At 40.9% G+C, this 14,455-nt stretch overlaps 1 protein-coding gene across 1 annotated transcript in view; it reads left to right on the forward strand.

Moving 5' to 3' along the window:
* ca16b (carbonic anhydrase XVI b) overlaps positions 1 to 14,455 on the forward strand; it is a 106,138-nt gene that overhangs the window by 87,450 nt on the left and 4,233 nt on the right. Inside the window, exons 14-28 of the mRNA XM_022189272.2 lie at positions 1,862 to 1,953; positions 3,662 to 3,753; positions 5,046 to 5,142; positions 5,248 to 5,330; positions 5,776 to 5,910; positions 6,013 to 6,147; positions 7,110 to 7,282; positions 7,411 to 7,546; positions 10,161 to 10,307; positions 10,744 to 10,837; positions 11,283 to 11,359; positions 11,456 to 11,584; positions 11,750 to 11,896; positions 12,066 to 12,208; positions 13,657 to 13,792. Of these exons, the coding sequence (XP_022044964.1) occupies positions 1,862 to 1,953; positions 3,662 to 3,753; positions 5,046 to 5,142; positions 5,248 to 5,330; positions 5,776 to 5,910; positions 6,013 to 6,147; positions 7,110 to 7,282; positions 7,411 to 7,546; positions 10,161 to 10,307; positions 10,744 to 10,837; positions 11,283 to 11,359; positions 11,456 to 11,584; positions 11,750 to 11,896; positions 12,066 to 12,208; positions 13,657 to 13,792 (1,816 nt within the window). The remainder of the gene's footprint in view (positions 1 to 1,861; positions 1,954 to 3,661; positions 3,754 to 5,045; positions 5,143 to 5,247; positions 5,331 to 5,775; positions 5,911 to 6,012; positions 6,148 to 7,109; positions 7,283 to 7,410; positions 7,547 to 10,160; positions 10,308 to 10,743; positions 10,838 to 11,282; positions 11,360 to 11,455; positions 11,585 to 11,749; positions 11,897 to 12,065; positions 12,209 to 13,656; positions 13,793 to 14,455) is intronic.

Genomic DNA, 14,455 nt, shown 5'->3' on the forward strand with positions numbered 1-14,455 from the left:
TGTTTCCAGCACCTTACCCTGGCAGATAATATAAGAGTGTGATCTAAACAAAAGCCTGGCTATCAGCTCTTTAGAGGTGCAAAAAAAAAGAGACGACTGAAAACGAGATGACTGCAGCGGATTCAGTTGGTGGATGAATTACTGAGAGTTGTGGTATTTCAGCAGAAAAGCAGGGGAGATCGGAAATGCCAATTGCAGCTGTTGTTGTGACAACTAAAACAGTTAACAGAGAATGGCTGCTTTCCCTGGGGAAAAGGCCATGATGAAGGATGAAATCAACCCGTTCACACTCTGTCTGTCTTGATGACAAAGCAGCTATTAAAGTCAGTGAGTTTCTCTGGCTGCAGATGCTTTGGTCATGAACAAATTAGCACAGCAATCCATTTGATTTTGAAATGTTAATGTAAAAATACGTGACCAGTAGAGGATCTAGTGAAATTTAATACTCTCGACTTATTTTTAGCTCATTCATTTTGCCTGTTTGGTTAATCTTAGATTTTGAATCTCTCTACATTGGAATTAATTGTAGGAGTTACAGTACACATCTGGAACCCTCTGAGGCTCGAGGTGATTGTTGAAAACTCACAGATGTTGAACTGAGAACAATTCCCAGCACACGTTGGTATCTGAGTGCTGCTGACAGCGAATCTGAGGCCTCATTTTATCTTTTTTTATTTTTTTTTAACACCTGACATCCACACATCAAGCTCATTTCCTCCCAGTTTCTCTTTCCTCTGAGGGAAGTTTCGTTGTGCGACTGGGGGAGGGACCAGTACAGAGATGTTCGGTAGCCGAAACACATCTGCATTTAAAGGGAGTCATTAGGTTGGAAGGTTGTGACGCAGACCAGGGGGGGAACTCTCCTCCCTCATTTGTTTTTCACCTCTCTCTCGCGCTCTCTCTTCCTACATCTTTTATTGCAACGCCAGCTTTTTATTTTTGTTCCGTCTCTCTTTAAGAATGACTAGCATCTGTTCCCTCCTCTGCATCAAGTACAGGTAGGACTAAACGTGGGATATATTAGCACTGGGATGAGACACGGTTGGTATATACATTCATTAGTATACATAGTGTGTGAGAGGGGAGGCTGGATATGCAAGCTGTTCAGGGTCATAAAGATTCCTCACTCGCTGTTTCCAGCATGTTAGGATTGTTGACTTTTTTTCTCTCCTCAAAATGGAAAAGGATGTCTTGAATATGGAATGTGTTAACCTTAAAAAATGCACAATTGACCTTTTTACCAAGCTGTAATGTCGCCACACAAGTAATTTTTATAGTGCCTGCAGTTTTTAATTCTGTGACTGTGGACCAAAGACTGTGTAAAATTTGAGAGGAATTGTCCAGCATGGTTTGCGAAAACTTAGTTTTTTGAGGCAATAGGAATTTTCCATCAGTGAGTGCTGGATTACATAATTACGAACATTAACTTTTTGAGCAGCAGCTGCTGATGAGTTTTTCTCCAGAAAATGCCCACAAAGTGCTGTGAGACCTCTTAAAAGTGGCCCTGAGGAGGACTCTGTTTGGATTAGTTTCTTCAGTTTGCGTAAAGAGCTAAACTTGGCACGGCGCTGCAGCATGTCGCTGTGAGTTGTTTACCTGTTCCCTGTAGTCACCTCGGACTGTTTCCAGGAGCCGCTCACTGTCTCTGTGTGCGATCAGCGGTGTCCCAGCTACTCTGGGGTTTTCATTAGCAGTTTTCTGCCGTTGTCACTCTATTCAACATTTCTATGCTGATGTTGACAGACCAGATCTGAGAACAACAGCATAACGCCTCCCTAATACACTCCACTGCATCATTTGTGCTGATAGTGTGGTTTTGCTGTGCCATTTTCACTGTACTGATGCCTCTATGTTCCTGTAGGAGATTTTTCCAGACAGCTCACTTCTATGTGGAGGACAGCAGCTCTCCACGGGTGGTGGCCAATGAGAATATCCCAGTCATCCCTATACCAGGTGAGCTGTATATCCTATACTTTGCTGTAAAATTCATGTGTATTATGTGACAAATGTACTATTTTGGGCAGTTTTCTTGATCAGTGATTCCTTAAAAAGATTGTATGTAATACTAGTAATAGTATTATATTTATGTACAGCTGTAATAAAAATGGACTGTATGTTGTCAGCTGTAAAGTAAAAACCCTGCGTTTTAGGTGGAGCTAAGAACTGTTTAGCAAAGCAAGCAAAGAAGTTGAAGCAAATAATGTATAAATGATTAGCATAAATAGCAGAAGTCAAAGGATAAATCTTCAAAATAGCTTAAGAAGATGAATAACTGGTGAAACAGTTTGCTAAAGGCGATGCATAAGTGGCTGAATAAGTGATGGTGTCAATGAAGGGTTAATTAATGCCTTAAAATGTAAGCGACCCCTGTTGTAGATGCTCTACTTCTAAGAATGTTCTAATATTTGACTGAAAAAAAGGCTGAAACTGAACATTAAGGGAATGATGATTTACCTTTGATCTGTGTCTACTAATTAGGCACACACTGCAAGTCATCATTAACTGCCTTTTGAATGGTTTCCTGTATTACCTTGATGTATTCATTTGCCCAGTTTCTGTTCTCTTACACATGACATGACTCCAGGAACCGCACTGTAGAAATTGCGCGGCTGGCTTTTCTTAGCTTTTTATGTCCCAGACAGCAGTGTAGTGGCAGCTTGTCTATATCAGACTTTACTTTCACAGTCACTTAAAGCTCAGGGACGTTTCAAGGCCATGATGCCATAGTTAAAGAGTGCAGCTGATGCTACTATTGATGCTGTATTCATTCAGCTGTTTATTGTTCTTTCCCTCTTTTTGTCTATCTTTGTTTCTCTCTACTGCTTTAAATGAAAATTGTGCAGGGAAATGATATCAGTGCAAATCATAGTTTTTCATGAGCTCTCCATTACTTTTGTCTTTGCCTGTATTTCTAGATATTCAAATGTTTGAAATGGTGCCGTGCGTACATGTGAAAATGCCTATGAACCGTTTTATATGCTGTGAAGAAAACAATGGGCCAAATGAACCTCAGTCTATTACAATTTCTGGCTCTAAAGCCACATTTCACCCAGAACCATTCTGATGAACTGATAAGACTGATAAGTCTTGTGACACCAATACAGAGGAAAGGAGAGACTTTGATAAATGGCTAGGTTAATAAATGAGAATTCACCTCTACGCTGTAACCACTGAGGCAAGTAAGAGCCCTACAAGCCCCAGCTGTGAGGGTGTATTAGTTAAGACATTGGCCAGCATCAGCAGTGATGACAGCTGGGTCCCCTGCACTGTTGTCCCTGTGTGATGCTGACCAGCCATATCAAAGATCCCTCATGTGTGATCTGGGGCTGATTTGGCTTAGATGAGACAGATGCTCCCTCCTATAAAATCTCAAAATAGCAAATATAGGTGTTTGTGATAGAGGTTGGCTTGCTATTAAAGTTCTTTTCTTTTTTATTCTTTTGAGTCTTGTTTTAGACTCTAAAAACACTTGGGAAACAGAAGACAACAATGAATAATAAATGACTGTAGTTTGCATAACAAAAGACATAATAGACTCATGCATACATTCACACTTTTGGAAAACATAGTGTCCATAAAACAGTCCCTGATAATGCAGGATACGCACCATACCGTTTTTGGCACGTTGTACACCGTTCCCACGTTTGTATTTCTCCTGCAGATGACATGGAGGCCATCCCTGTTAAGCAGTTTGTCAAACACATCATGGAACTCTACAAGAACAACATGCAAGGATTCGCTGAGGAGTTTGAGGTACGCTTTCAATGCCGCTTTAGTTTCTGATAACTTTTGAAGCAGTGTTGTAGAGATAATGATGTTTTACTTTGGGTTTAGCTCCGTCACCTCACAGAAGGAAGGCTCTGGGTTTGAACCTGCTGGTGGACTGTGGTTTTGTGTGGAGTTTCTCTGTTCTCCTGCATCCTTAAATGTCCAAAGACATGCATGGCAATTCGTAATTGGCAGTAGGTGTGAGTGTCTGTTTGTGTTAGCTCTATGATAGACTGGCAACCTCTTTCACACCTCTGTAGGATAAAGTGTGTTTTAATAATGGATGGATGCTTTAGTTGAATTGAAGTTGGGTTCACACAAAGAAGAAAAAAACACTCTTTCCTTTTAGTCCTGCTTTGCTTCATGAACCTTGTCAAGCAGTCTTGGTCTGGTTGTTTGGTCCACACCATGTTCTAAGTATAGTTGTCACAGAAGCCCAAATGAACAAAATCAAATGGGAAAACGCACAAAGGTCTGGGAAACTGAATCAAATAGGTTTTACGCAGAATGCATAAAAGTAAATTGGTCTTTTTTCTCTGAATTAAGTGAGTACTGATTAACTACTGAGCACAGAATTCTATTCTTTTGTGCGCTTCTTATCTGCAAATGAGCCTGGGTTTGAACAATGGTTATACATTATTTTGTGCGTGTGCTTGTGTGCAGGGTTGCTAATTTTGAACAGATGGTTGAGAGAAAGATGGAGAGAAAGATCAGAGGGATGGAGGTTAATTAGAGAAGGTCTGTCTGCTGGTGGACTGGATGGGAAGACACTTGGTGTGCAACTGGGCTGGGAGAAGAGGCAAAAGCTTCACCCCGAGAGTATTCCTTTTAATTGGGGTCATTTGGTGTGAAGCTTGTGTGCATGATTTTAAAATGCACCACAGTGAAGTTGTGTTGGAAGTGATTGCTGTGTTTTGTGGGTGACTGAATGGACTGTGAGGTTGTGAAAAAGAAAAGAAGTGGTATGTTCTACTGGAGACTTGAGTTCAAGCCCCTGTGGCAGTCAGCATCTGGTCCGCTGAAGTGTCCTTGGCTGAGCCACTGAATCCCTGCTGGAGGTTCAGCTTTACAGTTCGTCACTGAAGTCCTTATGCAGAGGGATTTTTTTTTTTTTAGAAAGAGAAAGATTTTCCCCTCAAAAAAACAATATTATTACAAAAATAGCTATTGTAAAATCACAGTTGAAGTAAATATAACTTCCGCACACTGGGTAATTCCATTAGATCTCCTCTCCTTGTTTAATGAAATCCATTTCTGGCTATTTTTTGTCTCTCCAGGAGGTCCAGCGCTGCACAGCCGACCTGAAAATCACAGCAGAACATTCCAATCATCCCGACAACAAGCACAAAAACAGATACATCAACATTGTGGCCTGTGAGTCAGCTGTAAAATCTGATTACGATGTCTACTGCTGTGGAATCCAATAATGTTTTAATAACAGGTTTTCATCCTTTTAATGAGTCCCAATGCTTTCCCTAGATGACCATAGCAGGGTGAAATTACGAGCTTTGGCAGGGAAAGATGCCAAACATTCGGATTACATCAATGCCAACTATGTCGATGTGAGTTTTACCAATCTTTTGACATTATTCAAGGTTCAGAAGTCTTTATCCAGGCCTTGGTGTGGTGTTATCTTTTAAGAGTCTGAAAGGTTGTGAAAATGCACTTGCTTCAGCTGGACAGTGAGTGAAATGACTCAGAAGTGTGTTGTGAAAGAAGTATTCACAGAGCTAAACGCTATAGTGACAGTTTTACCTAAAATATCAATTGAGGTGTCACAGTTATAAAGCTGGCAGACATTAATAAAAATGGAGGATATATATTAATGATATTGGTTCATGCATAAATACTCCCAATTTCTGTCAGCTGAAGGAGTGGATTTCATGACCTACCAATGTCTTTTGTCAGTAAACCAGTTATATCAGCTATATGAGGCACTGTTGGAATTTGATACATTATTGATTGTGTCTTACCAGTAAACAATATTCCACTATGCTCCTGTTTCAGGGTTACAACCGGCCCAGAGCTTATATAGCTGCTCAAGGTCCTCTAAAATCTACATTCGAGGACTTTTGGAGGATGGTGTGGGAGCAGAACACTGGAATTATTGTTATGATCACAAACCTCGTGGAAAAGGGCAGAGTAGGTTCATTTTCAGCATTCGCAAACCAGAGTTATGAAACGGAAATTACTGCATGACAAACACGCTGCAATATCGCTCACTGTGCATGCTGTGTCTTTCAGAGGAAATGTGACCAATACTGGCCGACAGAGAACAGCGAGCAGTACGGAAACATTGTTGTGACACTGAAAAGCACTAAAGTGCATGCCTGTTACACACTACGCCGATTCCTTATAAGGAACACTAAAGTTAAAAAGGTAAGAGTCGCCCTGTGATACATCTGCTGAAATGCCCTTTATCTAGGAAACCTCAGTAGAAATGTTTAATCAAGCAACAGTTACAATTTTAGCTGACCAAACAGTTGGTTAGACTTATCTAACAATCTTGTCTCAGGCTTGATGTTTTATTATTTCATCTACATGCAGTTCGTTTTGTTACATTTTTGGGGAAATTGTCATAATCATGCAATTCAGCATTAATTGGAAACATCTGCTTCAACTAACCGAACCTGCAACTGAAACAACATTGTTATTTTGAACTATATTATGTTCTTTTGTGGATTAGTTTCCCAAATTTTGCTCAAACATGAGATCAGAAATGTCAAACATATCGCAGCTCAGACTCTTACATCTTCATGCATCTTTTATGAGCATTTGTTTTATTTTTTTGGTTGTTGCTAGTGTAGTTGCTAGTGTCAGAACAGTAACTAGTTGCTCCAAGCCGGTACTGGGAATCGGTATTTAGCCACAACGTATCTTCATCTTGCGACTTGTTTGGTTAGTGCAACTATTAAATTTATGATTTGTTTCATATAATAACACTTTGTTTGGTGTTTCCTGAGCAGGTTACAGTCTGAAATATAGCTGTATGAAGCTGCAAGGAAGTTTTAAAATATTTAGTAATGTAGACTCTTCACTGTTATAACTTGTATAACGTACTGTAAAACTCTGTGGAGGTACGGCATTTTATTATTACAACTGTATTCTATTGCTTGATGCATACATTAAACACATTTATTAGATATCAGCTACCACAGCATTGCATTGTGTCTAATCTTGTAATTAAATCTTCATGTGTTTTTCATAAATGCTGAACATGAGACTTGAACTGTAATGGTGCACTGAGGAGTACATGGCCTGATATTTCTGCTCCATTTTCAGAAACTGAAAGGATGATATTGTATTCGTACCAGCATCACATGTCTGCTCCCCTGTTTTAGGGTCAGAAGGGGAATCCGAAAGGGAAGCTAAATGAGCGCATTGTGGTCCAGTATCACTACACTCAGTGGCCTGACATGGGAGTGCCAGAGTACACCCTCCCTGTCCTCACCTTCATCAACCGCTCATCAGCGGCTCGTACTGCAGACATGGGCCCTGTCCTGGTGCACTGCAGGTACATCATTATTACTGAGCTCCCAGGCTAAATGAGTGTTACTTATGAGTGTTAGACTCATATTTGCTGACTTAGTTAAAAGCTCCCTCTAGAGGCTTGCTCATATTGTTTTGTGCTTTGCTCTTCAGTGCAGGGGTCGGGCGCACAGGAACATACATTGTCATTGACAGCATGCTGCAACAGATCAAGGACAAAAGCACAGTTAGCGTCCTGGATTTTCTCAAACATATCCGCACACAACGCAACTACCTAGTCCAGACTGAGGTAAGAAATATAATCAGTTACTTTGGGAAGCTGGATTCCTTCCCTAAAGGTCATGTGTGATTAAAGATGCATAAGGAGTTATGAAAGCCTTTCAGTTTGATACTCCAAGCTTGGGTAAAGGTCACTCTCACTGCAATTTCAGTGCAACACACAGTGCAAACCACAGCACAGAAGACTGTATAACATCAGAATTAGTCCACACTTGCTGTTCTAAGGACACACTTGTGTACCGTGCTTTCCAGACTATAAGCTGCTACTTTTTTCCACACGCTTTGAACCCTGCCACTTACACATACAACGATGTGGCTTATGTATAGATTTTTACGTGCGAGCTTCATGCCACCAATACGGTTAGCCTAGTCACATCAGAATGAAATGACCGAATAGGTCACAGTGGACCAATGAAACTGTTTGAATTAAATGAACCACACTCGCACAAAATTCTTCAGACCAGTCATTTTTCATTTCGTGCACACACCCTCATCATGGACAACACACGAAGAAATACATATGATGCAGTTTTTAAGTTAAAGGCAATCGATCTGGCTGTCAAAGAAGGAAAGAGAGCTGCTGCACATTAGCTTGGCATCAGAAACGTTGGAGTCAGCAGCATGAACCGACTCGGTGCGTTTTACTGTCGTGTTACTGCCGTGTTACAAGCACTGTTCAGAAAAAAACATTTATTTGATTAAAAATTTAAAAAATCTTTCTGTGTAAACTTCTCATGTTACAACGTGGACACCTGTGGCTTATAGACTAGTGCTGCCTATATATGTACAAATGTTTTTTTTTTTTTTGTTTAGTGGGTGTGGCTTATACTCGGGTGCGCTCTGTAGTCCAGAAATTACGGTATTTGATTTTTGGACTGACGGATTTAGTTTTTTTTTCTCTATGATCCTTAACTTTTGGACATTTAAGAGCCCAGATTTTTCCTTAGATACTTTTATGTACGTGCAGTGTTGTTTTTTTCTTGGGTCCATGTAGAGGTGGTTTTGCGATATTCAGAACCACTGAACGTTACCAGAAAACAAGACCACTCCCTTCAGATTTTATTGCACCTGAAAAGGTCATGTACAAGAGAGCCAATGAAAAATAATCCAGCCCCATCCATGAACCCACACTAGCATTTTAAAATACGGCACTGAATGGTCATAACGAGTCGTTGTCAACTCGAGTTATATTGGCTTCACTTAACCTGTATCTCCATCAACCCACTCACTTCTGTTGCACTCTGTATGGGTCCGTTTCCACACATGTTCAAATTAAATAGTGGAAGGATTGGAGCACACAGTCAGTATGTCACGTGTGGAAACAGACACAGGTAGACTGGAGTGAAGCAAACATGACCAAAGGACAAGCAGAGCTGGAATTAAATGAGTTCACATAAATTAGGTAAATGGCATAAACTGAATATTTTGTTTAAATTCACACCGATGAATGCTCTATACTCCACAAACTTATGTTGGAGGTCACTCTCCATAGTCTCCACAAAGACGGCCAGCACTTTCAGAGGAGGGACTCAGATGCATTAATATGCTCTGACATGTACATGGCTCTGGTCCAGCTGCCAAAACATACAAAAAAGAAGCTCTGATTACAACACACACACACACACACACACACACACACACACACACACACACACACACACACACACACACACACACACACACACACACACACACACACACACACACACAGGAAGTGCAACTTTATTCTCTGCTATGGATGCCATTACTCCACTGTCTCTTTACATAGCCAAAACTTGTTTGCTGCTATATTAATGCTATATTTACATTCAGAATCTCATGTATTGCACTGTTAGCTAAAACTATTAAGTTGCCCTGTTCTGCAGTGCTACCCAGCAAAACTTCAGAACCAATTATTGTGTTTTTACTTCATGACATTTATCTGACAGCTGTGTGTATATTTGTATATAATAAAATATGATGAAAAATATAGTAATACAAAACATAATAAAGCATGCATATGCGTAATCCACTGGATGCTTTATATGTAATAGCACTGTAACAGCATTTATAGTCCTATGTTTATAGTTACCACAGTAAGTATAACTATACTTAATCTACTGTGATGGGAGTCAGTTGGTAATGCTTCCCAGCAGTATATTAATTAGTGTATTAGCCTTGCCTTTTCCATCCCAAACTTGAAAGTAATGCTTTCACATTAATGTGTCCAAAGTTAAAATCTAAAGTCTTTTTTCAGATTTTGAAACGTGGGATTCTGCATAATTCTAAGCTTTTGCTTTTGGAAATTAATATAATGTACACATTTGATACACACTATCAATCAAAAGTTTGGACACACTTTCTCATTTAATGTTTTTTCTTTATTTTCATGACTATTTACATTGTAGATTCTCACTGAAGGCATCAAAACTATGAATGAAAACATGTGGAATTATGTAGTAAACAAAAAATGTGAAATAAGTCAAAGTATGTTTTATATTTTAGATTATTCAAAGTAGCCACCCTTTGCTTTGATAACAGCACACTCTTGACATTCTCTGGATGAGCTTAATGAGGTAGAACCTGAAATAGTTTTCATATTTTCTGATATGTCTAGACACTCCATGTCTTCTGTGTCCCCTCAGGAACAGTATGTTTTCATCCACGATGCTCTGATGGAGGCAATCCTGAGTAGAGAGACAGAGGTGCCTGCCTGGCAGCTGCACAGCTATGTCAACAGCATCCTCACGCCCAACTCAACAGGCCGCACACGGCTGGAGAAGCAGTTCAGGGTGAGTAAACCTGCTCAGAGTCTGACTAGTCCAGTTAGACGAGCTGTCACAGTCTGTAGTGGTGCCATCAGCTGAATTTGAGGTGGTCTCTGGGTCAGAAGCTTGTTAGCAACATGCGCGGTGGCTTTCGAGCTCCTGACGGGAATAGCTCGAGAGCGTCTCTGATGTTGTAATAAAGTCATGTCTGTCACCCCTGCTGCCTTATGCAGAGCTTGATGAATGTTTCATTAAGCTCCTGCTCTTTCTACATAAGGAGAGACAAACTAATTGCTCCCACGTAATGTCACTTCCTCCCGAGCTTCACATGCTCATTATTAATGTGAAAGGCTTGCTGTTAATTTTGCCTGTTAAACAACTTTGTATCTTTTTTTACGTTTGATTGAAATTTGCAATGACTCTGAGGACTAAAATTTGATTTTGCCTTCTCTCTCTCCAGCTGCTGACTCAGTGCAACACGCGTTTTGTGGAGTGCTTTAGCGCCCACAAAGACTGTAACAAGGAGAAGAACCGCAATTCCTCAGTGGTTCCTTGTGAGTATTTACCACAGTCGTTGCAGTGGCGCTGAAGCCAAGATCTGATGAGCATATACATTTGGCTGTTGGCAAATGTTTAAATTAGAAGAGTAAAATAACATGTGGGTACTTTATAAAGAATTTCCATAAATACAATCTGTCCTGTGAAGAAAATAAGTATGTGACTCGCAGCATTGCCAGATGTAGCATTTTTGATTTTTCCTATATTTCAGTCAATAAATTATTAAAGACAATTCATATTCCAAAATTAGAATCTATTTCCATAATCCTATAAGTTAATCTTTCTATGCGTTCCCGGCACCCTGACAGGAGAAAAGGAGGTACTTGTTGCTATAGCAACAGTCAAGACCGGTTATAAATGTGTGCATTATCAGGCAGAGCAATATTAAAGAGGCCCGGGTTGTGATTTAAAGCATGTTTTTCTCTCTCTGCCTCTTAACAGCGGAGCGAGCAAGGGTTGGACTCACCACTCTGCCTGGCATGAAAGGAACAGATTACATTAATGCATCCTACATAATGGTACAGTTTTAGAAAATGATAAGTGTGCCACAATCATCCATCTGCATGAGTGGTCCAAGCTTTAGAAAGGCTAACAGCTCACCTCTCTCACCTCAGGGCTACTACAGGAGTAATGAGTTCATCATTACCCAGCATCCATTGCCCCACACCACAACAGACTTCTGGAGGATGATTTGGGACCATAACGCTCAAATTATTGTCATGTTGCCTGACAACCAGGGCCTGGTAAGTATTTATCCTTTTTCTCTGATGATGTTTCACTGTTTTTTTATTGCTCCTCTGCAGCAGCATGCACATTTGCACAAAAGAAAACGGCAATACTAACAGTAAAATGACTCGTTAGTGAAAAACTTTGATGAGAGAGGCACCTGTGTTGCTGTTTCCCTGCAGGCTGAGGATGAATTTGTTTACTGGCCAAGTCGGGAAGAGGCCATGAACTGCATCGCCTTCACGGTCACACTCATCAGTAAGGACAGACTCTGCCTCTCCAACGAGGAGCAGATCATCATCCACGACTTCATCTTAGAGGCCACCCAGGTACCTCTTCCTCCGCCTCGCCGCATGTACCCTTCTTAGTGTTTGATTACTGAGACATGAAGCATAACAAGTTGGGAGTTCTTGATGACTCATGGTAGTTGTTCACTATGAAGTGTGGAGTCCTATAAAAACATGTCACCGGTTGACACTGTTCTTCTGTGTGCGGCAGGACGACTATGTTCTGGAGGTGAGACATTTCCAGTGCCCTAAATGGCCAAACCCTGACTCCCCTCTCAGCAGCACCTTCGAGCTCATCAGTGTCATCAAGGAGGAAGCCATGACTAGAGATGGCCCCACCATCGTGCATGACGAGTACGTTTGTGTTTACCTCCATTCTGTCCTCTACCAGCACAGGGAAAGCATAGTCATATTGTTAAGCACCCAAGGGCCTTTATTGCAGGATTTTCATATGCGAGTCGAGTTTACGTGACTGTAGGGCATATGTTTTCTTTATATTTCAATTTGTAATCCTAACAAGGCTATAAATCGCTGTCCTGATCATTTTCTTACACATTGTTGGTCTTTCTTATTGTTTTTTGTTTTGTATCTGAATCTGGATTTAAAAGGTTCAAAAGTTCTTGAAGTCTCCTCGGAGGTTTAATTATTTGTTATTAAATCTGGTGAAACTGTTGTGTTTGCAGTGGTAGGATGGAAATTAAGCTACTAAATGTTAAGATGTTTTCATGGCTTGGGGTTTGAAAATCCTTAAACTCTCTCTCCTGGCTTTGATTAAAGCCTGAAAATCTAATCACTGTTCATCAGAATGATATATTTAGAGGTATTTTTTCATGCTTTCTCAGGCCTTAAAATGGCCTAGATGTAACTACGTAATTGGGAGAATCTAGCATCCCTGTCTTTATCTCCTCTCATCCCTCCACTGTTCAGCTGCAGCTTTAACTGCCTGCTCTCCTACGGCTCAAACGCTGTAAAACTGCTCTACGACACACAATAGCAAGTTGTAAAATCGCACAATTCAGCGATGCATGTTTTAATCAGAAACTGATTCTGAGGAAAAATAATGATGCAGACAGCCCCACGATGAAAGCTGTGACTGACAGTCTGACTGCATGAATCTGTGGTTTTGAGGCTGTCATCAGGACGCTGCGATTCTAAGACAGAAATGCTGGGCCATGGTGTTGGCTGGTTATTTTATTCATGATATGTCTTCATGATTTAAAAAAAAAACAAAAAAACCATACCATATGGACATGTTTAAAACTTGATTTTCAACAGGAGGGTGTTTGCCAGCACTGAGAATCCACAGGCCACTGCCAGGGTAAACAAAAACGCCAAGTGTTTCAGAAACCAGGCTTCCAGGCTGTCTGTGTCTACAGCACCTCAGCTGCTATTAGTGTAAACATCGCCTATCTGAGTCCTCCTCTCTCAACTCCCTGACAATCAATCACACTTTTCTCAGGGTGCTGTCTGAAAGTTGTCACAGACTAAATAACAGACCACGACGTCTCCCCACTCATTTACGCCAGATGCTAAGATAATGGAGGCACTTCCTTGCATCACATTTTATCCTTGTGTTCACTGCACTGTATTTTATCCTGAGAATTGCTTGTAGGTGTCAGAGCTGTGCACATACGTTAATATACAGTCAGCTAGTGAGGATGATGATGGGATTCGAGCACTAAAACTACACAAGAAAACAGCCCTATTCCTTGTCTTTTGAAGTGACGAGGACTCTGGCGAGGTGTGATGTAACGCTGTTTAAGAGCACCTGAGCAGGATGAAAGTTGTGATTGTCCTCTCAGGTATGGAGCTGTGTCAGCGGGGATGCTCTGTGCCCTCACCACGCTGTCCCAGCAGCTGGAGAATGAAGGAGTCGTCGACATCTATCAGGTGGCAAAGATGATCAATCTCATGAGGCCGGGAGTCTTCACTGATATAGTAAGTTTACCCCAATGTAAAAGACAAACCGGAGGGATTTGGGGTCAGTCGCTTTTAGAAATTAGGAATCATCAAATTTAAAGTGGTGCTCGTCTATATTTTTAGAACATTTATTTCTCTGGTATGTGCTGGTCAGCTTTGAAGTTGAAATGGTCGGTTTTCTGCTCTGTAGTTTGCTAGAAGGAGGCTGAATATTGGACTTGGATTTGTCAGGTGGCGACAAACACCACTCTAAATGACTCTAGAAATGAATGTTCTTCTTTGTCCTCTGGATGTGTGAATTGATTTGTGTTGCTTGCTTACACATTCACAATCTCGGCTTCATTCAGTGACGATTGTTAGTCTTGTGTTTACAGCTTGATCTGCTGCCCACAAGTGACCAGGAAATCAATTCATACTGCTTGAAGCAACCGTTAAAGCTGCATTGATCAATTTCTTGTCACCAGTGGGTGGAAAAACAAGCCGGCAGACACGCACAACAACCACCGTCGCTGCCTTACATATATCAAGCACACTTTGGAGCCACATGGGCAATTATTCAGTGTCATTTTTTTGTGCACCTGTTTAACTCAAGTACACTATCCTCTGTTGTTTTAGGCCTATTTTCTCTATCAGCTCCTGACGAAAATAACTGTGGCTTTAACCGCTAAATGCTCCACTAGA

The sequence above is a fragment of the Acanthochromis polyacanthus genome, chromosome 5 (assembly GCF_021347895.1).
Source record: "Acanthochromis polyacanthus isolate Apoly-LR-REF ecotype Palm Island chromosome 5, KAUST_Apoly_ChrSc, whole genome shotgun sequence".
NCBI classification, from domain to species: Eukaryota; Metazoa; Chordata; class Actinopteri; family Pomacentridae; genus Acanthochromis; species Acanthochromis polyacanthus.